A 16,116-nucleotide genomic window follows, 5' to 3' on the forward strand; every position below is an offset into this window, starting at 1 on the left:
AGCCTGAGACGATGGACCCCAGAGCTGAGAACCGAACTGAAGCCCGGCAATTTGTGCAATTTTTCTTGTTTAGATTGTTTTCGGTGTTTGCGTTGTCGCCGGGCTGTGTGTTTGGTTTTATGCCTGCGATAAGCCCGCACACTGCCCATAACCATTCTCATATTATTTGTAAGGATTTTTGCATTTATTGCCAGCGCTTTCAAGGATTTCCGAGCCCAAACAGAGACCCAATGCCAATCCCAGCCCCAGTCCCAATCCGAATATGGCTGCAGTAGTTATCTTAATAGTTATCAGGCGATTGTTGCTGTTCTTGCTGCAGTTAGTGCGTGGATCGGCCACTTTATTCGCCAGTTAAATTTGATGCCATTAAACGGCTGCGGCAAATGGAGACGTTTGGCCCCTCGTGCCGTAAATCCATTGAATTGCCCCAAATTAAACTAAACTAAAATGCGGAGAAAAGGGCTGCGAAAAAACCGACTGAATACAGTTGACCGGGATGTGTGACAAAACCGATGAAAACTTGTAAATAAACTGTTGGAATGAGAGCGGTAATTACACGCCCCGAATCACCAACAATAACTCAACTCGGGCTGCAACCCTCGGGCTGCAACCCTCGGGCTGCAAGGGTTGTAAATACACATCTCGAGGTGCCTTCCTGATAATGTATGTATCTTCAAGGTGCCAGGAAACGCCGCTGACAGATACAGGACTACCTACAGCAGATCTTCAGCGCATATCCGCTGACAGAGTGATGGGATGGGCGGGTATGATATGCAGACCCGGGTCCGATCCGGAGTTATTCCCCCATTCCTCCGATGACAGTTTGTCAGTTGACAATCAGCAAGTTGCCATATTAACCGTGTTAATTACTCACTGGCGGCATAACTCTGTCATGTATCCGGCAGATAAGTAGAGCAGATGTTGCAGTTAATAACCGAGCGGATGAGTTGCCAGGGTAGTGAGTTCTGTGGTCAAGCCGAGCTTATGAATTTATTTTAATAAATAATGGAATGGATTCCAGCCAGGTTCTATATCGGTTTGACGGTATACAATTTATTTAATTCAGACACACTAAAAAGGGCTCCGCATTTGTTGTTTATGCTTCTGAATATCGGAAGTAAAAGTGGGCTCCACACATAATGTATTTACAATTTATATCCCCAACATATTTTAATCACAAATTCTCACTAGATCAGCGAATGTTCGCTAATTGAATTTGAAATCAACATTTCATTGTTTTATGGCCACCTGGCCAAAGTAAAGATGTAAATCACATTTCCGAATCGAAACCAGTCCAAACATCCATCAGCGAGTCGCACAAAGAGCAAATGAGCCACGAGCAATCCGACGGACAAACAATAACAATAACCCAAGACACACTCAGAACTCAGCGGGTGTTCGTCATTAAAAAGATGACAAAGCGATGTCAACAGGAAATTTTTTGATTAACGACTGAAATGCCAAAGCCAAGCGATGGGGCTGCGCGATCGAGCCGCGCTGAGTGGAATCGAAATGGAGACAACACGACCAAAAACCGAAATAAGTTAACCAGAAAAAGCTGGCGATAAAAACAGACGAAACCAGGCAGCAAAAATTTGTTGAAGGTAAAATATCAATTTAAAAGGCAATAAAAATATTTCATTGCTGCGGATCAGATCAGGCTCCGCTGGCTGCGTCGATATTCGTTTCGATTTCGAATTAAAAGATTACGACGATAGTAAACTTGACTAATCATTTTTATTACAGCCAGCCGCATCTGTTACCACGAAAACTCTCGGAGATCGTTTTCGGGTTTTCCCAGAACCCCGATCGAGATAGCCGACGGAGGTGCCCCAAGAAAACTCGGCGGTGGTTTATTAATTTTCCATAACTTAAATACATATATTTATTTGTTCTCTCAATAGATTCACTTTTATTTGCATTTTTAGTTTTGTTTTGCCTGGGCTTGCGTAATAAATTATGAGACTATGCTTAAGCTTACGAACAGAGTGGGACACATTCGTGTCCGTGTATAACTAAATTGTGGTATTGATTAACGTGTACGACCGCTCATAGTCTTACTTATCGCTAGGGTTAATCCTTCCGGGGAAGTGAAATTAGAGTGTGTGGGTGTGTGATTCGTGGGTCGGGGATTGTCCCCTCGGCTAACGACTAAATTAACTATGAATGTTAGATATCTTTTGTGGTTCTCTCATCTGTGATATGGAAAGCATTTGCAGGGGCTTCGACTGGGTTACCCCGGCCGCCGCAATCGTAATTTGTATTTCGTTTTTACATTTAATATCACAATTTCTCAAATATTTTTTTCGATTTTTTCCATTTTTATTCCTAACCCATTCTCGAAAGTAGCGTTTGCATTTCGAAATGTTTCTTTTTAATATAATAAAGTGTGTGTGAGTGTGTGTATATATACGAAGTATGTACAAGAAGTGGCAAATAAATCTAATTTACGAGTAGTAGGAAACAAAAGCCTGCGCCGGCGTTCGCATCTAAATTTATAGCATGTCATATTATTGCACATTCCAAATAGATTACTACCATGTATGCGTATGCGTGTCTGTGAGGGGTTTGGTTATAAGATATCATATATATATTCGTATGTACACATGTCTCGCTTAGGTACCTATTAGTTTATATTAGCATATACCCTAAGATTTGCTTTAAATTCGAATTTTGATTTTACTACGCCTTCACTGCCTCATCAGCTGCCTCGGATTCGGATTTGGATTCCGTTCTTAGTTTTGTGGACCATGAAACGCTATCAGTCTCTCCATACCAAGCAGTCTTCGGTTCCATCTCCAGATCGCTCTGTTTAGCAGGAACCCAGATCGCTTTTGATGCATCTTTGGACACGTTTCATAGTCCCTCCTAGTACTGGTGTGCGGAATTCCCCGCTAACGCGCCGGATCATAAAAAATTGTTTATGAAAGTGCTCGGAGCTGGAACATAGTCGCACATGGATCAGCTCGTCCGCAGTGGGAAACTTTTCGCTTTTCATTTGAAACAACAATCAAATAATATTGTTGTGGGCAACAATTTATAAATATAAAGATTTGTGTACACGACTGATCTCCACCAGAGTCGGCTCATCCCCTGCTCCCCCATTTCCCTCTAAGTCTTGAGATCATTTGGTTGCGAGAATCGATTGCATCTTGACTGGGCATTTGGGCTGCGATCGCCAAACTGTTTCTGGGAGCCATGTGATCTTGATCGTTGAGTTGGCGATCTTGATCCTAATCGTGGTAGTGTAGAGTGTTTACTTATTCGCGATCGTCGCCCCACTCATTCATCTGCAAATGGACAGAGCAAAGGAAATGTTTGGTTAATTAGAGGAATTGGTGGCTTTAGGGCGATTTAGCTGGGAATGATGGCGGGATAGGGATTAATTAACGAAAATGCGAAAAAAAACCAAAAGAAAAGCGCCAAAACTAGTAATCTAAAAAGTTGTGTGCATCTTATGAACCCAATTGAAAAAATAATGCAATAGATTTGGATCTATGGTTACGGGTTAGGGACAGGATGGGATGGGAGTTACTGGAAGACTTACATACTTTACGGCACGATTTCTGAAGGTTTCCTGCTCCATGTCGCGGATTTTATGAGTTAGCATGTGTTGCTTCAGGTTGCCCTGGAAAGGTAAATAAAAAGGAAATTTTCCATCAGTTCTCTGGTATAAATTTCGTTCTTAAGCTTGTAAGCCCCATGTGCTAACCCCCGATAGTTCTACCAAATGTTTTGAATAACTCACCTTGGTGGTGAAGCCGCGGTCGCAGATGTTGCACTTGAAGGGCCGCTCCTTGGTGTGGCTCCTGTAGTGGATCTCCAGCGCCGAGTGGCAGGGGAATGTCTTGTAGCAGATGCCGCAAGTGGTGCTGCCGCGCACCCCGCTCAGAGCGAGTGGGTTGAACGGTGCGGCGGGCATCACTGACTGGGCGATCTGGTTCATGGCATTGCACATGTTCTGGGTGGTGGCGGGCGGGAAGAGCGGCAGGTTGGGGAACATGCCGAAGGGCGGGCGGGCGCCCATCAGCGGATTGGGTCCTGGCGGTCCCGCTCCCGGTCCGCCCTCCTGCCGCTGATTCGACTGCGGCGGCGTTTGGCGCTGGGCGGCGGCTGCTGCGGCCGCTGCTGCCGCAGCTGCTGCGGCCTTTTGCTGAGCCTCCGCTGCCTCGCGACGCAGTTGCTCCTGGTGCTGGTGCAGGGCGGCCATCTGTTGGTGGTGGTGGTGCTGGGCCGCCGCTGCCGCCGCCACTGCCGCTTGTTGCTGCATCAAGTGCTGGTGCTGCTGTTGCAGGTGGTGCTGCAGTCCGGGGGGCAGGCAATCGATGCCCACGGTGGGCGGCAGGGGGGAGGTGAGCAGGGAGGCCGATGAGTGGCCACTCGGGCCACTGGGACTCCGGGGCAAGCTCGGCGGAGTCACGGGCTTCTCCTTCGGCAGCGGCGACCGAGAACTGGAACTCGAGGTGGGTGCAGCTCGTGGTGTGAGGTCCAGAGCTCCCTGAGAAGCATCCGACCGAGCCGGCGACGAGCTGGGCTTCGGCACGTGGGAAGGTGCATGCACCTGGGTGGGCGAGGTGGGTGCCGACGTGGAGCCCACCGAGTGACCATGACTCGAGGCCGAGGAACGGGGTCGCACGGGATTCGTGTTGACCACTCCGGTGGCATCGATCCTCAGTTTTTGCTCGAACAACAGTGACTTGAAGTCATCGCCGGAGCGGGGTCTGTCGCCCTCCTGTTCGAGATTGCTGTTCGAGAGGTGCTCCGAGGAAACGTCGTCGTCGTAGTCCTCCCCGCAGTCCATGTTATCGTCGAGATCGCCCTGCGAGGACTCCGACCCCAGGGCGCCGTTGTGGGCTCCGTGATTGGAACCCGGAGGACCACCAGGTCCGCCAGGTAAGGCTCCGAAATGGAAGGCCGCCGCCGCAAAGGGATTCATGAAGTGACCTGGCATCATCGAGGGCGGCGGATCCCTGATCTCGGCCGCCTGGATTTGCTCCGGCGTCAGATCCGTCGGCTCACCCGTGTGCAGCCGGATATGCTGCTGCAGGACCAGGGCATTCGAGTACTTCTTGTGGCAGACGGGGCACTGGTGGAAGTTTCGCATCGGGGGACGAATCTTGTGCACCGCCATGTGGGTCTTCAGGTTGCCCTTGGTGGTGAAGGCCCGGCCGCAGATGCGGCACTTGAAGGGACGCTCGCCCGTGTGGGTACGGTAGTGCATCTGGAGGGCACTTTTGCAGGACAGCACTCGGTCGCAGACCACGCACTGGTTGGGATCGCTGATCTTCTTGTTCTTCATTAGCTCCTTGAGCTTCATGGTCTCACAAGTGTTCGAAACCTCGATGAAGTTCTCCCACGAGTTGTCGTTGCTGTGGGGGCGTGGCAGAAGGGCGGCCATCTCGTGCTTGATGGGATTGAAGAACGGCGATCTGGCCATGTGGTGCGGGTGGTGGTGCGGTGGTGGGGGAACTCCCGGGGGAAGTGCTCCGCCGGCGGGCGACCTGACAGGAGAGTGATGCTCGGGGGAAAGGGTCTTGGCGGTGGTAAAGTTAAGGGGGAAACGCTCGGCGAAGAAATCCTCGCGTGGCGGCAACTGTCCCGGTGTCGGAAGGTGATCCAGGTGGGATTGCGAGCCCGGGGAGGGCTGTTGGTGCATCAGGGCGGCCGGTTGGATGGGCTGCACCACCGGCGGATAGCCCAGGTGGCTGTGGCGGTGGTGCTGCTGATGATGGTGGTGGTGATGCGGGGAACGGTGCTCCGCCGACGGAGAGGGTGTCCTCCGTTGCTCCGTGCGATGGTCCTCCTCCTTCACCTGCTCCTGTTCCTCCTCCACACGCTCCTCCTTGATGCGAACCTCTAGGGGCAGAGGTTCCGGCTCGGGATCGGAACACTCGGCATTCTCCTGCTCCTGCTGTTGCTCCCGCGGATCCTTCTCCTCCATTGGTTCGTTCTTGACCTGTGGCACCTCCTCCTCGTCCAGTTGTGGCGAGGGCTTCCTCAGATCCGTTGGCAAGTCTTGCGGGAAGAACTGGTGCGGGGCAGCGGCTCCCAGGCTCTTCAGGATCTCCATGGGCGGCCGGTAGAGATTCTGGAGGCCGGGAAAGGCGGGTGGAAAGGAAGCAGGAGCGGAGCCCAGCGACGGCGGGGCAGGCGAGTGGGTGGGCGAGCTGTCCGTGGGCGACATTTGGTCTAGCAGGGGTGGATGGAATTTGTCCATGTGCTCGGGAATGGGCGTGGCATTCATGGACACGTGGGGGAACTTCTGGGCGTGCCGCTGAAAGTGAACCTTGAGGTTTCCCTTGGTGGTAAAGCGACTTCCGCACACATTGCACTTGAAGGGTCTTTCTCCAGTATGCGATCTGATGTGGATCTGGAGCGCTGAGTCCGAGCCAAAGACCTTCCCGCAGTATCGGCAGCGGTGCTTGAAGAAGGGCTCATTGCGGCCCTTTCCCTCACCCGACTTCTCACCGAAGGCAAAGTCGTCGGCCATGCTGTTGGCCAGGATGCCCTGCGAGGCCGAGTCCAGCACCTCCTGGGCGCGCTTTTGCAGGAGGTCGAGGGAGTTCGGCTCGGGCAGATCATCGTGATGGGTGATGATGCTGGAGGCCAGATCTGAGCCAAAAGGCAGCGGTGTGTTCTCCATTTCCTTCAGCTTAGCCAGCGCATCCCGCGCCGCGTCCTCCTTGTGAGAATTGTCCAAGCTCGTTCTACGATTTGGCTGGGACTCCTGATCCTGCTCTCGCCTCCTCTTCAGCGACTCCGCCGGGGACCCGGAGTTCTCCCGTAGGGGAACACCCGCATTTATAAGATGCTGACGAGCCTTGGCCTCCGCCATCCTGGCCTCCGCCTTCTGTCGCAACTCCATATCGGCAATGCGCTCCTCCTCCTCGTATGTGTCGGTCTCCTGCTCCGCGTCCTGCTCCTGCTCTTGATCCTCCTCAAGATCCTCCTCTTGCTTGGCCTGGTTAAGGGCCAGCTGGGACTGGAGCTGCTGGATCAGTTGGATCTGGAAGAGCTGCTGCTGCTGCAGGTTGAAGAGGGTTTGCTGCAGGAAGGCCAGCTGCTTCATGGCAGCCTCGTTGTCGGCTCCACTGGAGCCATTCGCAATGGTCTTGGCTGCGAACTGGGCAATGGCCATTTGCATGTTTTGGATGGCCTCCAGGGTGACTGGAGCGCCTGCTGCTCCTGGCAGAGCGACCTCCGTGGAGGGCACCGCACTGCTCGGCGGCTCATCGGCCATCTCCACATCCACCTCAATCTCCTTCTCCTTCTCGGAGGACCTTTCGGTGGCCGCCTCCTCGGCACGGGCCTCCGCAACGGGGGAGCTCGGCATGGAGCCGCTGGCGTTCGGCTCCCGCTCCCGTTCCTCGGAACTCGGCTTTGTCATCGCCACCCTGTTGTTGTTATCCTCCACGGGCTCTATCTCCGGCTTCACCTCGTAGCCTTTGTCGTTCTGGTGCTCGGGAGTCATCTGCTCCTGGTGCTGCTCCTCCTCGGGCTCGGGACTCCGGCTGGGACTGGCCGTAGTGGTGGCCGTAGTCAGTGGCGAGCAGCCACCGTTCTCCTCCTGATCGCTACCGGTGTCTGCAAAAATAGCAAACGACATTTTCAACTTATTTTCAGGTCTCCTCAAACAAGATTTAAGCACAGCAAGTAACAGCTTGTAGTGATTAATTAATATTGCTTTTGATAATTTTTTACTGATTTAAAAATATGGCCTACTTTTTGAAATATATGAAATATGAACGTAATTATAAATTAAATAAAGTAAAGTGCTTCAAGCAAAGATTTAACTTTTTTGTTGTAAACAGTAACAGTAAATTGGAGAAATATACATTTTTTATAACAATTTCGTGACTAGAAATATATAATGATATTCATAATAGCAAAAAAAAAGATTTAAATATTTTTCATGCTGCCTATTCTTCAAATTTTAAATTCTTATACAGTAAAAAATAAATCATAAAAGAGAGATACTTATGTAATAGAGAAAAAGAATTAATTCAATAAATGTACAAAAAAATATACAAATGTTACAAAAAACATATTATTTTGAAATGCAACTTTTTTATCAAGTTGGCAGTAAGGAACTGATTTTCATGTGTTTTCTCGGTGTACCAAAGAAGCCCATAGGATGTGGTTGGAGTAAGTCCAAAATAGTCAGAAGCTGGTTGGGATTGCTGCCCATTTCCCGATAACTCAACTACCTGTTAACTGCCCCCTGCCGCCCCTTCCCACCCCCTCTGCATATGACTTAATCGCCGGCAATTGTTCATTGCAATGCGTTGAAGTTGCTGGCGGGTGTGGGGATGTTGCTGCTAGTTGCTGCTGCTGCTGCTGCTGCCAACTGAATGCAATTGCATTTCTTGTTGAAGCATGTGTTCTCTCTCCTTTTCCCTCGGCCGCAGCTGTTTTTTGTTTTCAGCCCACAATTAGTCTCCAAGTTGATCGCCGGCAGTTGCAATTGTTGCTGTTGCTCGTGTTGCTGCTGCTGCTGCTGCTGCTGGCCGACTGATGCTCACTTGTTGCCAGGTGAGCTGTCCAAGGGGAGAAAGCAGTTGACAGCCGCTTGGCCTGGTCCACTGCCTCTGACTCTGACTCCGACTCTGACTAATTAATCGCGCCGAGCCTAAAAAGCAAACCAAGTCAAAGATTGGTCCACCAGCAACAGCAGCAGCAACGCCAAAAGCAACAGCAACACCGGCAACTTTTGCCGCACACGCACATAAAATATAATTTATGATAACTCAGAGCCAACGAACTGGGCCCCACTCGTTCGATATATATAATAAAACATATTTCTGCAAAAATCAAACGAGTTGGGCGAGTTTTCTGTTTTCGTCCACAAAAGACTCACAGATACAGCTTCAGATTCAGATACATGGATGCCGGAGTACAAACAGATATGCAGATAGAGCGCCTGGCGACTATCAGCGCCATTTGCATATCGATCGCATTAATATTATTTGTATTATTACTTTTCGGAACAGAATTCATTTAAAAGATACTTTTCGCCGCCCGAGCGCTTCAATTAAACGCCGCTTTTGTTGCCTGCAATTGCAGTTCAAAAACGAAACCGCTCGGCGGCCGAGGAGTTATGATTATGATTGCTGATAAGTGAAGTGGATTTTAATTAATTGAAATTAATTATAATGTTGCCATAAACCTTTCAGGCAGCGGCGGCGGTGCGCAACACACCAAAAGCAAAACAACTTCCAATTATGACGAACATAAAATTGTCTCGAACATGGTTAAGTCATTTTGCAATTGGTAATAAAATTGTTAAATTTACAATAACAATAAACGCAGCTTGTTTATTGTGTTGGTGCTGCCCCAAAGACAGGGAGATATTGCCCCTCGGCGGAGAGGCCAATGCCTTAGCCCCCGGTTCGGTTTCGATTTGGATTTCGATTTAGTTTGCCGTATTTTAGTTCCTCGGACGCGTGGGCGCCCAAAACAAAATATCCAAACATTTAACCAAGTCTATATATATACCGAATGTACCACCGATGTTCCACCGTTGTGTGTGTGTGAGCCGTTTAAAGATTTATTTTTTGTCTACCGAAACCGTATTTTGTTCTACTGACAACCGGCGAGGTTCATTCCGCCCGTGCGTTCTGCCTCTGTATCTGTATCCGCCAGATAAATAAATATGAAATTGTGAAACGAGACGAAATTATATTTCCCATTGTTGGAGCACACAAATCGCTCCTATATAAATTAAATCGTGCAAGTTTAAAGGTGGATTAAGTCAAGCCATAAATTCGGGCCGTGTCTGTTGGCTAAATTCGAATGAGTTATTCCCGCTCCTCGTGCGCAACTAAGGCGAATAAATCCCTCATCGAGAAACGATTGGAGAGTTCGCCGGGCACTGCCACGCCCCTCCTGCCCCCTCCCGCCCTAAAAAACTCATAATTGCTAACCCGGTCTGTCCATCAAACCCATTAGCCAATGTCAACTTTCTGGCATTTTATGTGTCCAAATATTTTCAACAAAATTTCGCTGCAAATAAATTTGGTTTTGGTTTCTTTCAGCTTTCAGCAAATCAATTTTTTACTCGAACTTGCGGTGATGGGAACTGGTAAGTAAATTAATTGCAATACATTTATTTCTAGGAATATGGGCAGTACAAGTTAACAAAGCATTTAAATTTATTCTTCCAATGAGCTATAAATTTATGGGAACCACCTTTTCTAAATTTTTTTTTGGGTTATTTGATATTTACTTCACAAATATTATTAAGGTTTTAAAGTTCGTACAACACATTACACACAAATTTGAGCTTAGTCAGGAAGAGAGTTACAATATATTTTTATAAATGTATTTTCAATAATCAGTCTAATAAGTATTTAAAATGAAAGCTCAAAATATTTTCCAAGCATTTTTGTTTGAGTTTTGTATCTTGCTTTTTAATGTTTTTTTTAGTATCATAACCTTTTCTTTCTGTGTGCTGAACTCGAAATTCCCTTGGATTCGTACCTCTACCTCGACATTTTCCAGTTCATTCCTCCAGCACTGGCTTTTGCATACGCCGCGACTTTAGTTCTGGGCTTACTTTCAATTATTCCATCGTCATATTCAATATGCAAATCGCTGCGAACCAACCGTGAGCCCGCTGGCCTGAGGTGAAACAAATGTTCAGCCAATTGGAAAATGCAAAATCAGAGAAGAAATGCGAGTGAACTACAAAAATCCAGCGGAGGCCCATCGAGTGTGTGGCATAATTGAATAATATATCCAAGTCCGGTCTGATCGGATTTGGCTGCCATAGGTCAGAACGGGGAAGTGCGGCAATAGAATTCGCCATCAACGTTTTAGGCATACATTTTTAACGGGGACCCCGTGGCACAGAAAAAAAATGGAAAAGCAGAATCGCATAAATAAAAATAATTAAATAATTAATGGCTTTAAGTTATGCGAGCGCGACTTCGATTACAAAGCAAGCGAGACACAATTTGATCGGCGTTTCCATATTCACAGAATTGGCTTTGCACTGACCACATTGTACGCCGGTATATAGGGTACATAGTCCGAATAAATCATATGGAAATAAGCGCCGCCTCACTGCGAATCTGCTTCGATTTTCACTTTTTGCGATATTAATTTAATTTATTATCCCGCACTAATGAGTTAACATTTATTAATGCCCGAAGCGCAACAACACCACGTGAGTGTACACAGCCACACACCTATATGCCATCATATGCGGTGTATAAATAAAACCGCGCCAAACAAATTGATAAAAGAAAAAACAGCCTCATCTTCACGGACACAGCCAGTTTATCGCCTTTTTAAGGCTTATGGGCAGCAATTTTCAAATTTAATGAGAGCTCATTTGTAATTATTGATATATACGCGCACTTTGTGATTGGGAATTGAAACCCAATGAAAATCCTGCGTACTCCGCTGAATAATCTCTGGGTTAAGGGAAAGGGCCGCGCTGATCAGTAATTTGGTCTTCGAAAATGCCATAACCAATATTTCGTCATTTCTTTGTCGTAAAATTTCGCCGATTCATCAGCCTTAAAATATCAATAAATATAATTAAGTTCGCTGGCATGCAAATGTCCGCATATCGAAGCTTTCAAAACCAATTAAAGAAACACGCCTCGAGAGGCCTCGAAAAACAAACATCACTTTGTGCCTTTCCCAAAGCTATTTCTTCTACTCACAGCCGAAGCCATATTTAAATCATATCGTTTTTAAGTTGCTCCATTAAATCGAAATCGATTTTTGATTTATCATAAAAAACAAGATCGCAGGGGGCGCGGGGGTTGGCCAATAGTAGCTGCTAACGGCCGAGTTAAATCGAATCGGAAACTGGAAATGCAAAACCGGAGAAATATAGTTTATACGTATAATTCGACCATATAATCGGGGAAAACTGGTGCACTCGCAGCCATAAGTTTCCAAATTTGAATACACCATTTTTGGAACAGATAGGCCGAACTCGGATCTAAGTGGACTACCTTCGGCTGCCACGGTTATTAATGTTTGCCCAAAACTTTGGACTCCACTCCGGAGCCTTATCAGTCGAATGGAAATCGGTTGGGTCGGGGAAAACAATGATGAGAAATTAGTTGACTAATTTTAAATGGCTCAGTTATGCACCAAAATCGTTTCATGTTCCGCTGAGGGGAAAATACTTTCTAATTTGCGTTGGAAAACTTTTACAAATGACAACCAGGATGACAAGATACCAGAGGCAGCCGACGAGCAGCCTGACTTGTCACCACCACACTTTCTGGACTTGTGTCGTTCTAAAATTTCAACTGTCAAAAAGACTTCGGAAAATGTACTTTTCTGCGTTTTTTGCCATCTTCCACATAAAGTCTCCATTCGAACTCACCTTTGTCGGCGCTGCGGGCGCGGTCCTTCAGCTGTTTGACGATGCCATATTTCACTGTACCAAATTGTATCATTTTATTGATGGTCTCCTGGTGATTATCCTTGAAGTCACTACGCATCGCACACAGAACGTTGGACAGGTGATTTTTCATCAGAGAACTTTGTAGCACTTTGCGTGAGAGTGTTGTTTGTGGTTGGTGTATCTCAGCTTTGCCCGATCATTGCACTGTGTTGGTTTTTGGGGGCGAAAATAACTGGGCTGTGTAGCCGGAGCACTTTGTGTTTTGCCGTCGGCAGTGGGAAACGCGTATTACCGCTGGCCTTTGCGCGCGTTCTGGCTCGATTTACTTAGAATTATCGTGTTTAGCTTGTCGCTGAGCTGCGGAGCTACAGCTGCCCGGTGATTGTCATCGCAGGCGGACTTCGCGGCACTTGGGAAACTTGTGAGTGGCTCGAAGGAAAACTCGCTGGGCGAACTGAGGCGCGTTACGCATACGCAACGTGGGCCGATGCGGCACTGAGAGAAACGAGTGCTCGCTGCGAACGTTCAGCAACGCGCGTCCAAACAAGAGTGACACAAACAATAACAGCCGCCACGAGTAACAGCCGCCGCAGCTCGTCGGGCGCTCGGCTGCGCTCGGCTCTGGCGCCCGACTTCGGGCAGAACCGGTTGGTGTGCGGGCTGGTGCGAGTGTGTGTGCGCGTGTGTGTTATTACATCCTGACAATCACTATCAGTCAGCCAACCCACCTTGTGCTCACTCACTCACACACGCACGCACGCTCTCCCGCTCGCATTTCATATTATTTTTCATATGCGCCTCTCGCTCGCTCTCATCATAATTTTTATTAAATTGCTGTTACTGTTACTCTTGCCAGCCCGCTCACTCCCTGGGGTTCTTGTTCCTCTATTTTTTCGTCTGCCCCGAGGATGCTCAGCCGCAGTCGCCGTTTTTACCTGAGAGACGTTTATGAAACTTGTTCGGCGAATTATGAGCTGCTCTCTCTCGCTCCCGCTCTCTCGGCCGAGATAGGGGAGAAAGAAGAAGCGCGAGACTTCCTTCCGCCTTTGCGGCTCACCTTTGCGCCACTGTTGTTGTAGTGGCCACTCGCCCCGTCTCGCTCGCTCTCTCGATTAATAATTTATCATAATTTATGTTTGGGGAGGGGTGCCCCCGCCCCTGGCTGGCGGCCCTTGGCAGCGTGCCATCCCGCTCGCTCTCCCGCCGAGAGCCTGCCATTTGTTGCGCCCTCTTTCACACTGGCGCGCTCCCTCTCGCTCTCTCCCGCACTCGCCGTCTCGCTCGGCGGCGCAGTTATGAGCGCTGTTGTTGCCTTCTTTAATTTCGGTTTATAAGATTTTGTGTTCCCCGCTTTGTTCGTGTGAAACCCCCCTTCACCGGGGAATCCTGACTTGGGTGACTTCGCCTATTCGTCGGTCGATCCGCGTGTGAGTGGGTCGCCGTGCCAGTGTGAGTGCTGTGAGCCATTCATCAAAACGCTCTTGTTTTCGGCCTTCCGACTTTTGGCGACTCCCACTTCTTTAATTATTTGCTCCTCTCTGCGATGATGGATTTTTGGCATTTCAGGTCGGGGCACTTAAAACTTTCGTACCAGTCCCCATTTAATTGCAGGTGTTCTTTTGTCCGCCCGAACCACCTGGCGATACCGACTCTTCGGCTCCATTTTTGCCGCACAATAAGAAACATTTGGCGAATGAGTTATGATTGATTGGGTGGGCGATTGTGATTGTTGGGAGACTCTGACTCTGACTCTGATGTTAGTAACCTTCAAATAGGGACCGTCGATTGTTTATGGAAACTCAATTAAGCAATTGGAACGGGTTGGTCTTGGGCAAATAAACGGATTTTGGATAAGTCACAGAACCTTCAAAAATATATTAAGAAGTAATGTGGAAAGTAAAAAGCCTCTTGTGGATGGTGATCAAGAACGGACTAGACAATTTTTATTGGCAGAATGCACAATTCACAAAGGAAAGTTATGATTTAAACATTAAACATACGTAGTGAAAATCTTTATTTATCAATATTTGTGGTTACAGAAATGGGAGCTTTTCTGGGTTGAAGAATGCTATTCGTATTTAAATAAAACCTTAAGGATTGTTTGTTACTATATTATCATCATTATATTATTCTGTTTTTTACGCTCTTAAATCTAGTTAAATGGGAAACCTTAGCTCTAGGATGGGCTTGTGGGCGAATGCCCCCTCCCTGAGCTACTTGAACCCAGAAATTGACTTTATTACCGAACCACTAGGAATGCGAGGGAAGCTTCTGAGAAAGAGAGGGCACGAGGTCCTCGGGAAAAAACAACAATAAGCTGGAATAAAGGGAAGCATTAATAATGCTGCCTGCGTCGACGGCGCTGCCGCCGAGTGGGCGGGGGAGGGGCTGTCATAAATTTCGGGGAGCGAGCGAAATCCGAAGAGAGCGCCAATAAAACGCAGAAAGCGGGAGGAGTAGGAGATAATACGTATTAAAAGACGGCGAAAGAAGACGGCAAGTGGAAAAAAGTGGGGAAAGGTGGTGGAAAGGGGGCTGGGTGAGGGTGGAGAGGGAGAGGGGAGAGCCACCTTGCGCACCAGTAAGAAAAAGCCACCAACACCAGCAGAGAGCTCGGCAGTGCGAGTGTGTGTGCGAGAGAGGGTTTGTTTATGTACAGGGCAAATACATAATTCATAACGCTCATATTCGCTCATTTTGCAGCAGCTTCGACCAACGAAAAAGCGGATCTGCCCTTTTCATATCTGCCATCATATTCGCACCCACACCAGAGCAGCCTTCCCACACACACACAGCAATCGCTCTCACACTACACTGCCCCCACCGCCCCACTCACACCCACACAGCGACAGCGCAGACAAGTTTTTGATAGACTCTCATAATCATAACGAAAACAACAACAGCGCATCGCTGCCTCTCGCTCTCGGCTGCCTACAGGTTGCCTTCTCTCTCCCTCTCCCGCCCTCGCTCTCTCTCTCGCACATATGCGCGCTCTGCGCTCATTTTCGAAATGCCAGCTATTTCTATCGCACTCTCGCCAACAGCGCTGTTCCTCTCCGCTGTTGGTGAGTAACAGTCTTATACGCCCTTAACTGGCTGACTTCGAAAATGTTATGCTCTTCGAAAGGGGGCTTCCATGTTATCACGCTATGTTAACAGTGTTATCTGTTATTTGAGTTAGCCAACTTTTATTTCTGTTCTTGCTAACTTTTCGTTCGAGTATCTGCTTCTAAGAGCATCTGTGCCTGGAAACTCTAACTTGTATATCTTTATTTTTGTAACTTATCATTTCTGAAATAGTAAACCTAGTTTCTTAAACTTATTTTCTTGAATTAAAAAATATTTCAATTAAATTTTATAAAATAAATAAATAAATTGTTTAAAATGTATTCAAATATTATACTATTTGAAAAATAATTAAAGACATGTCTTGCTATTTTATTACCTGGGACATCCTATATACGAATTTCGCTCTTTTATATCTATGCAGATTGCGAGACATCGTTAAACTTTTGAGATGGGCCCGATATATGGATAGGTTTTGTCTAGCTATGAATACCCAATCTGCAAAAGCCATTAGCTTCATAACCATAAAAAATGATGTGGTTATTTTGTATATTTATTAGCTAAGACTCAAAAGGTCATCCATAGAATTTCTTAATTAACTCAAAATGAGGCACCAATTAAGAATTTACTATTGGGGAAGAAAATTGTCATAACTGTGGATTAAAACAGATAAGTCTTCT

General features: G+C 47.5%; 1 protein-coding gene across 2 annotated transcripts; it reads right to left on the reverse strand.

The window, feature by feature from the left end:
- Positions 1-1,852: 1,852 nt before the first annotated feature.
- Positions 1,853-12,899, reverse strand: LOC108033995 (homeotic protein spalt-major). Of its 2 annotated transcripts, none has more exons than XM_017108722.3 (4): positions 12,350-12,899; positions 3,749-7,584; positions 3,552-3,628; positions 1,853-3,290 (listed from the first exon to the last, which is right to left on the reverse strand). In XM_017108722.3, exons 1-4 carry the CDS (start codon positions 12,498-12,500, stop codon positions 3,287-3,289), a joined length of 4,068 nt encoding a protein of 1,355 aa, XP_016964211.1. In that variant the 5' UTR covers positions 12,501-12,899; the 3' UTR covers positions 1,853-3,286. The 2 variants fall into 2 exon arrangements, with proteins under 2 accessions (XP_016964211.1, XP_016964210.1); XM_017108721.3 differs by having other exon boundaries at positions 3,548-3,628.
- Positions 12,900-16,116: the final 3,217 nt, after the last annotated feature.

The sequence above is a fragment of the Drosophila biarmipes genome, chromosome 2L (genome assembly GCF_025231255.1).
Source record: "Drosophila biarmipes strain raj3 chromosome 2L, RU_DBia_V1.1, whole genome shotgun sequence".
NCBI lineage: Eukaryota > Metazoa > Arthropoda > Insecta > Diptera > Drosophilidae > Drosophila > Drosophila biarmipes.

Excerpts from the sequence above, each read along its gene's own strand:
- LOC108033995 (XM_017108721.3), bottom strand. The coding sequence starts at position 12,500 with ATGAAAAATCACCTGTCCAACGTTCTGTGTGCGATGCGTAGTGACTTC. Across the intron at positions 7,585-12,349 it reads CGCCCGCAGCGCCGACAAAG|ACACCGGTAGCGATCAGGAG; the intron begins GTGAGTTCGAAT and ends CTATTTTTGCAG. Across the intron at positions 3,629-3,748 it reads ACCGCGGCTTCACCACCAAG|GGCAACCTGAAGCAACACAT; the intron begins GTGAGTTATTCA and ends TTACCTTTCCAG.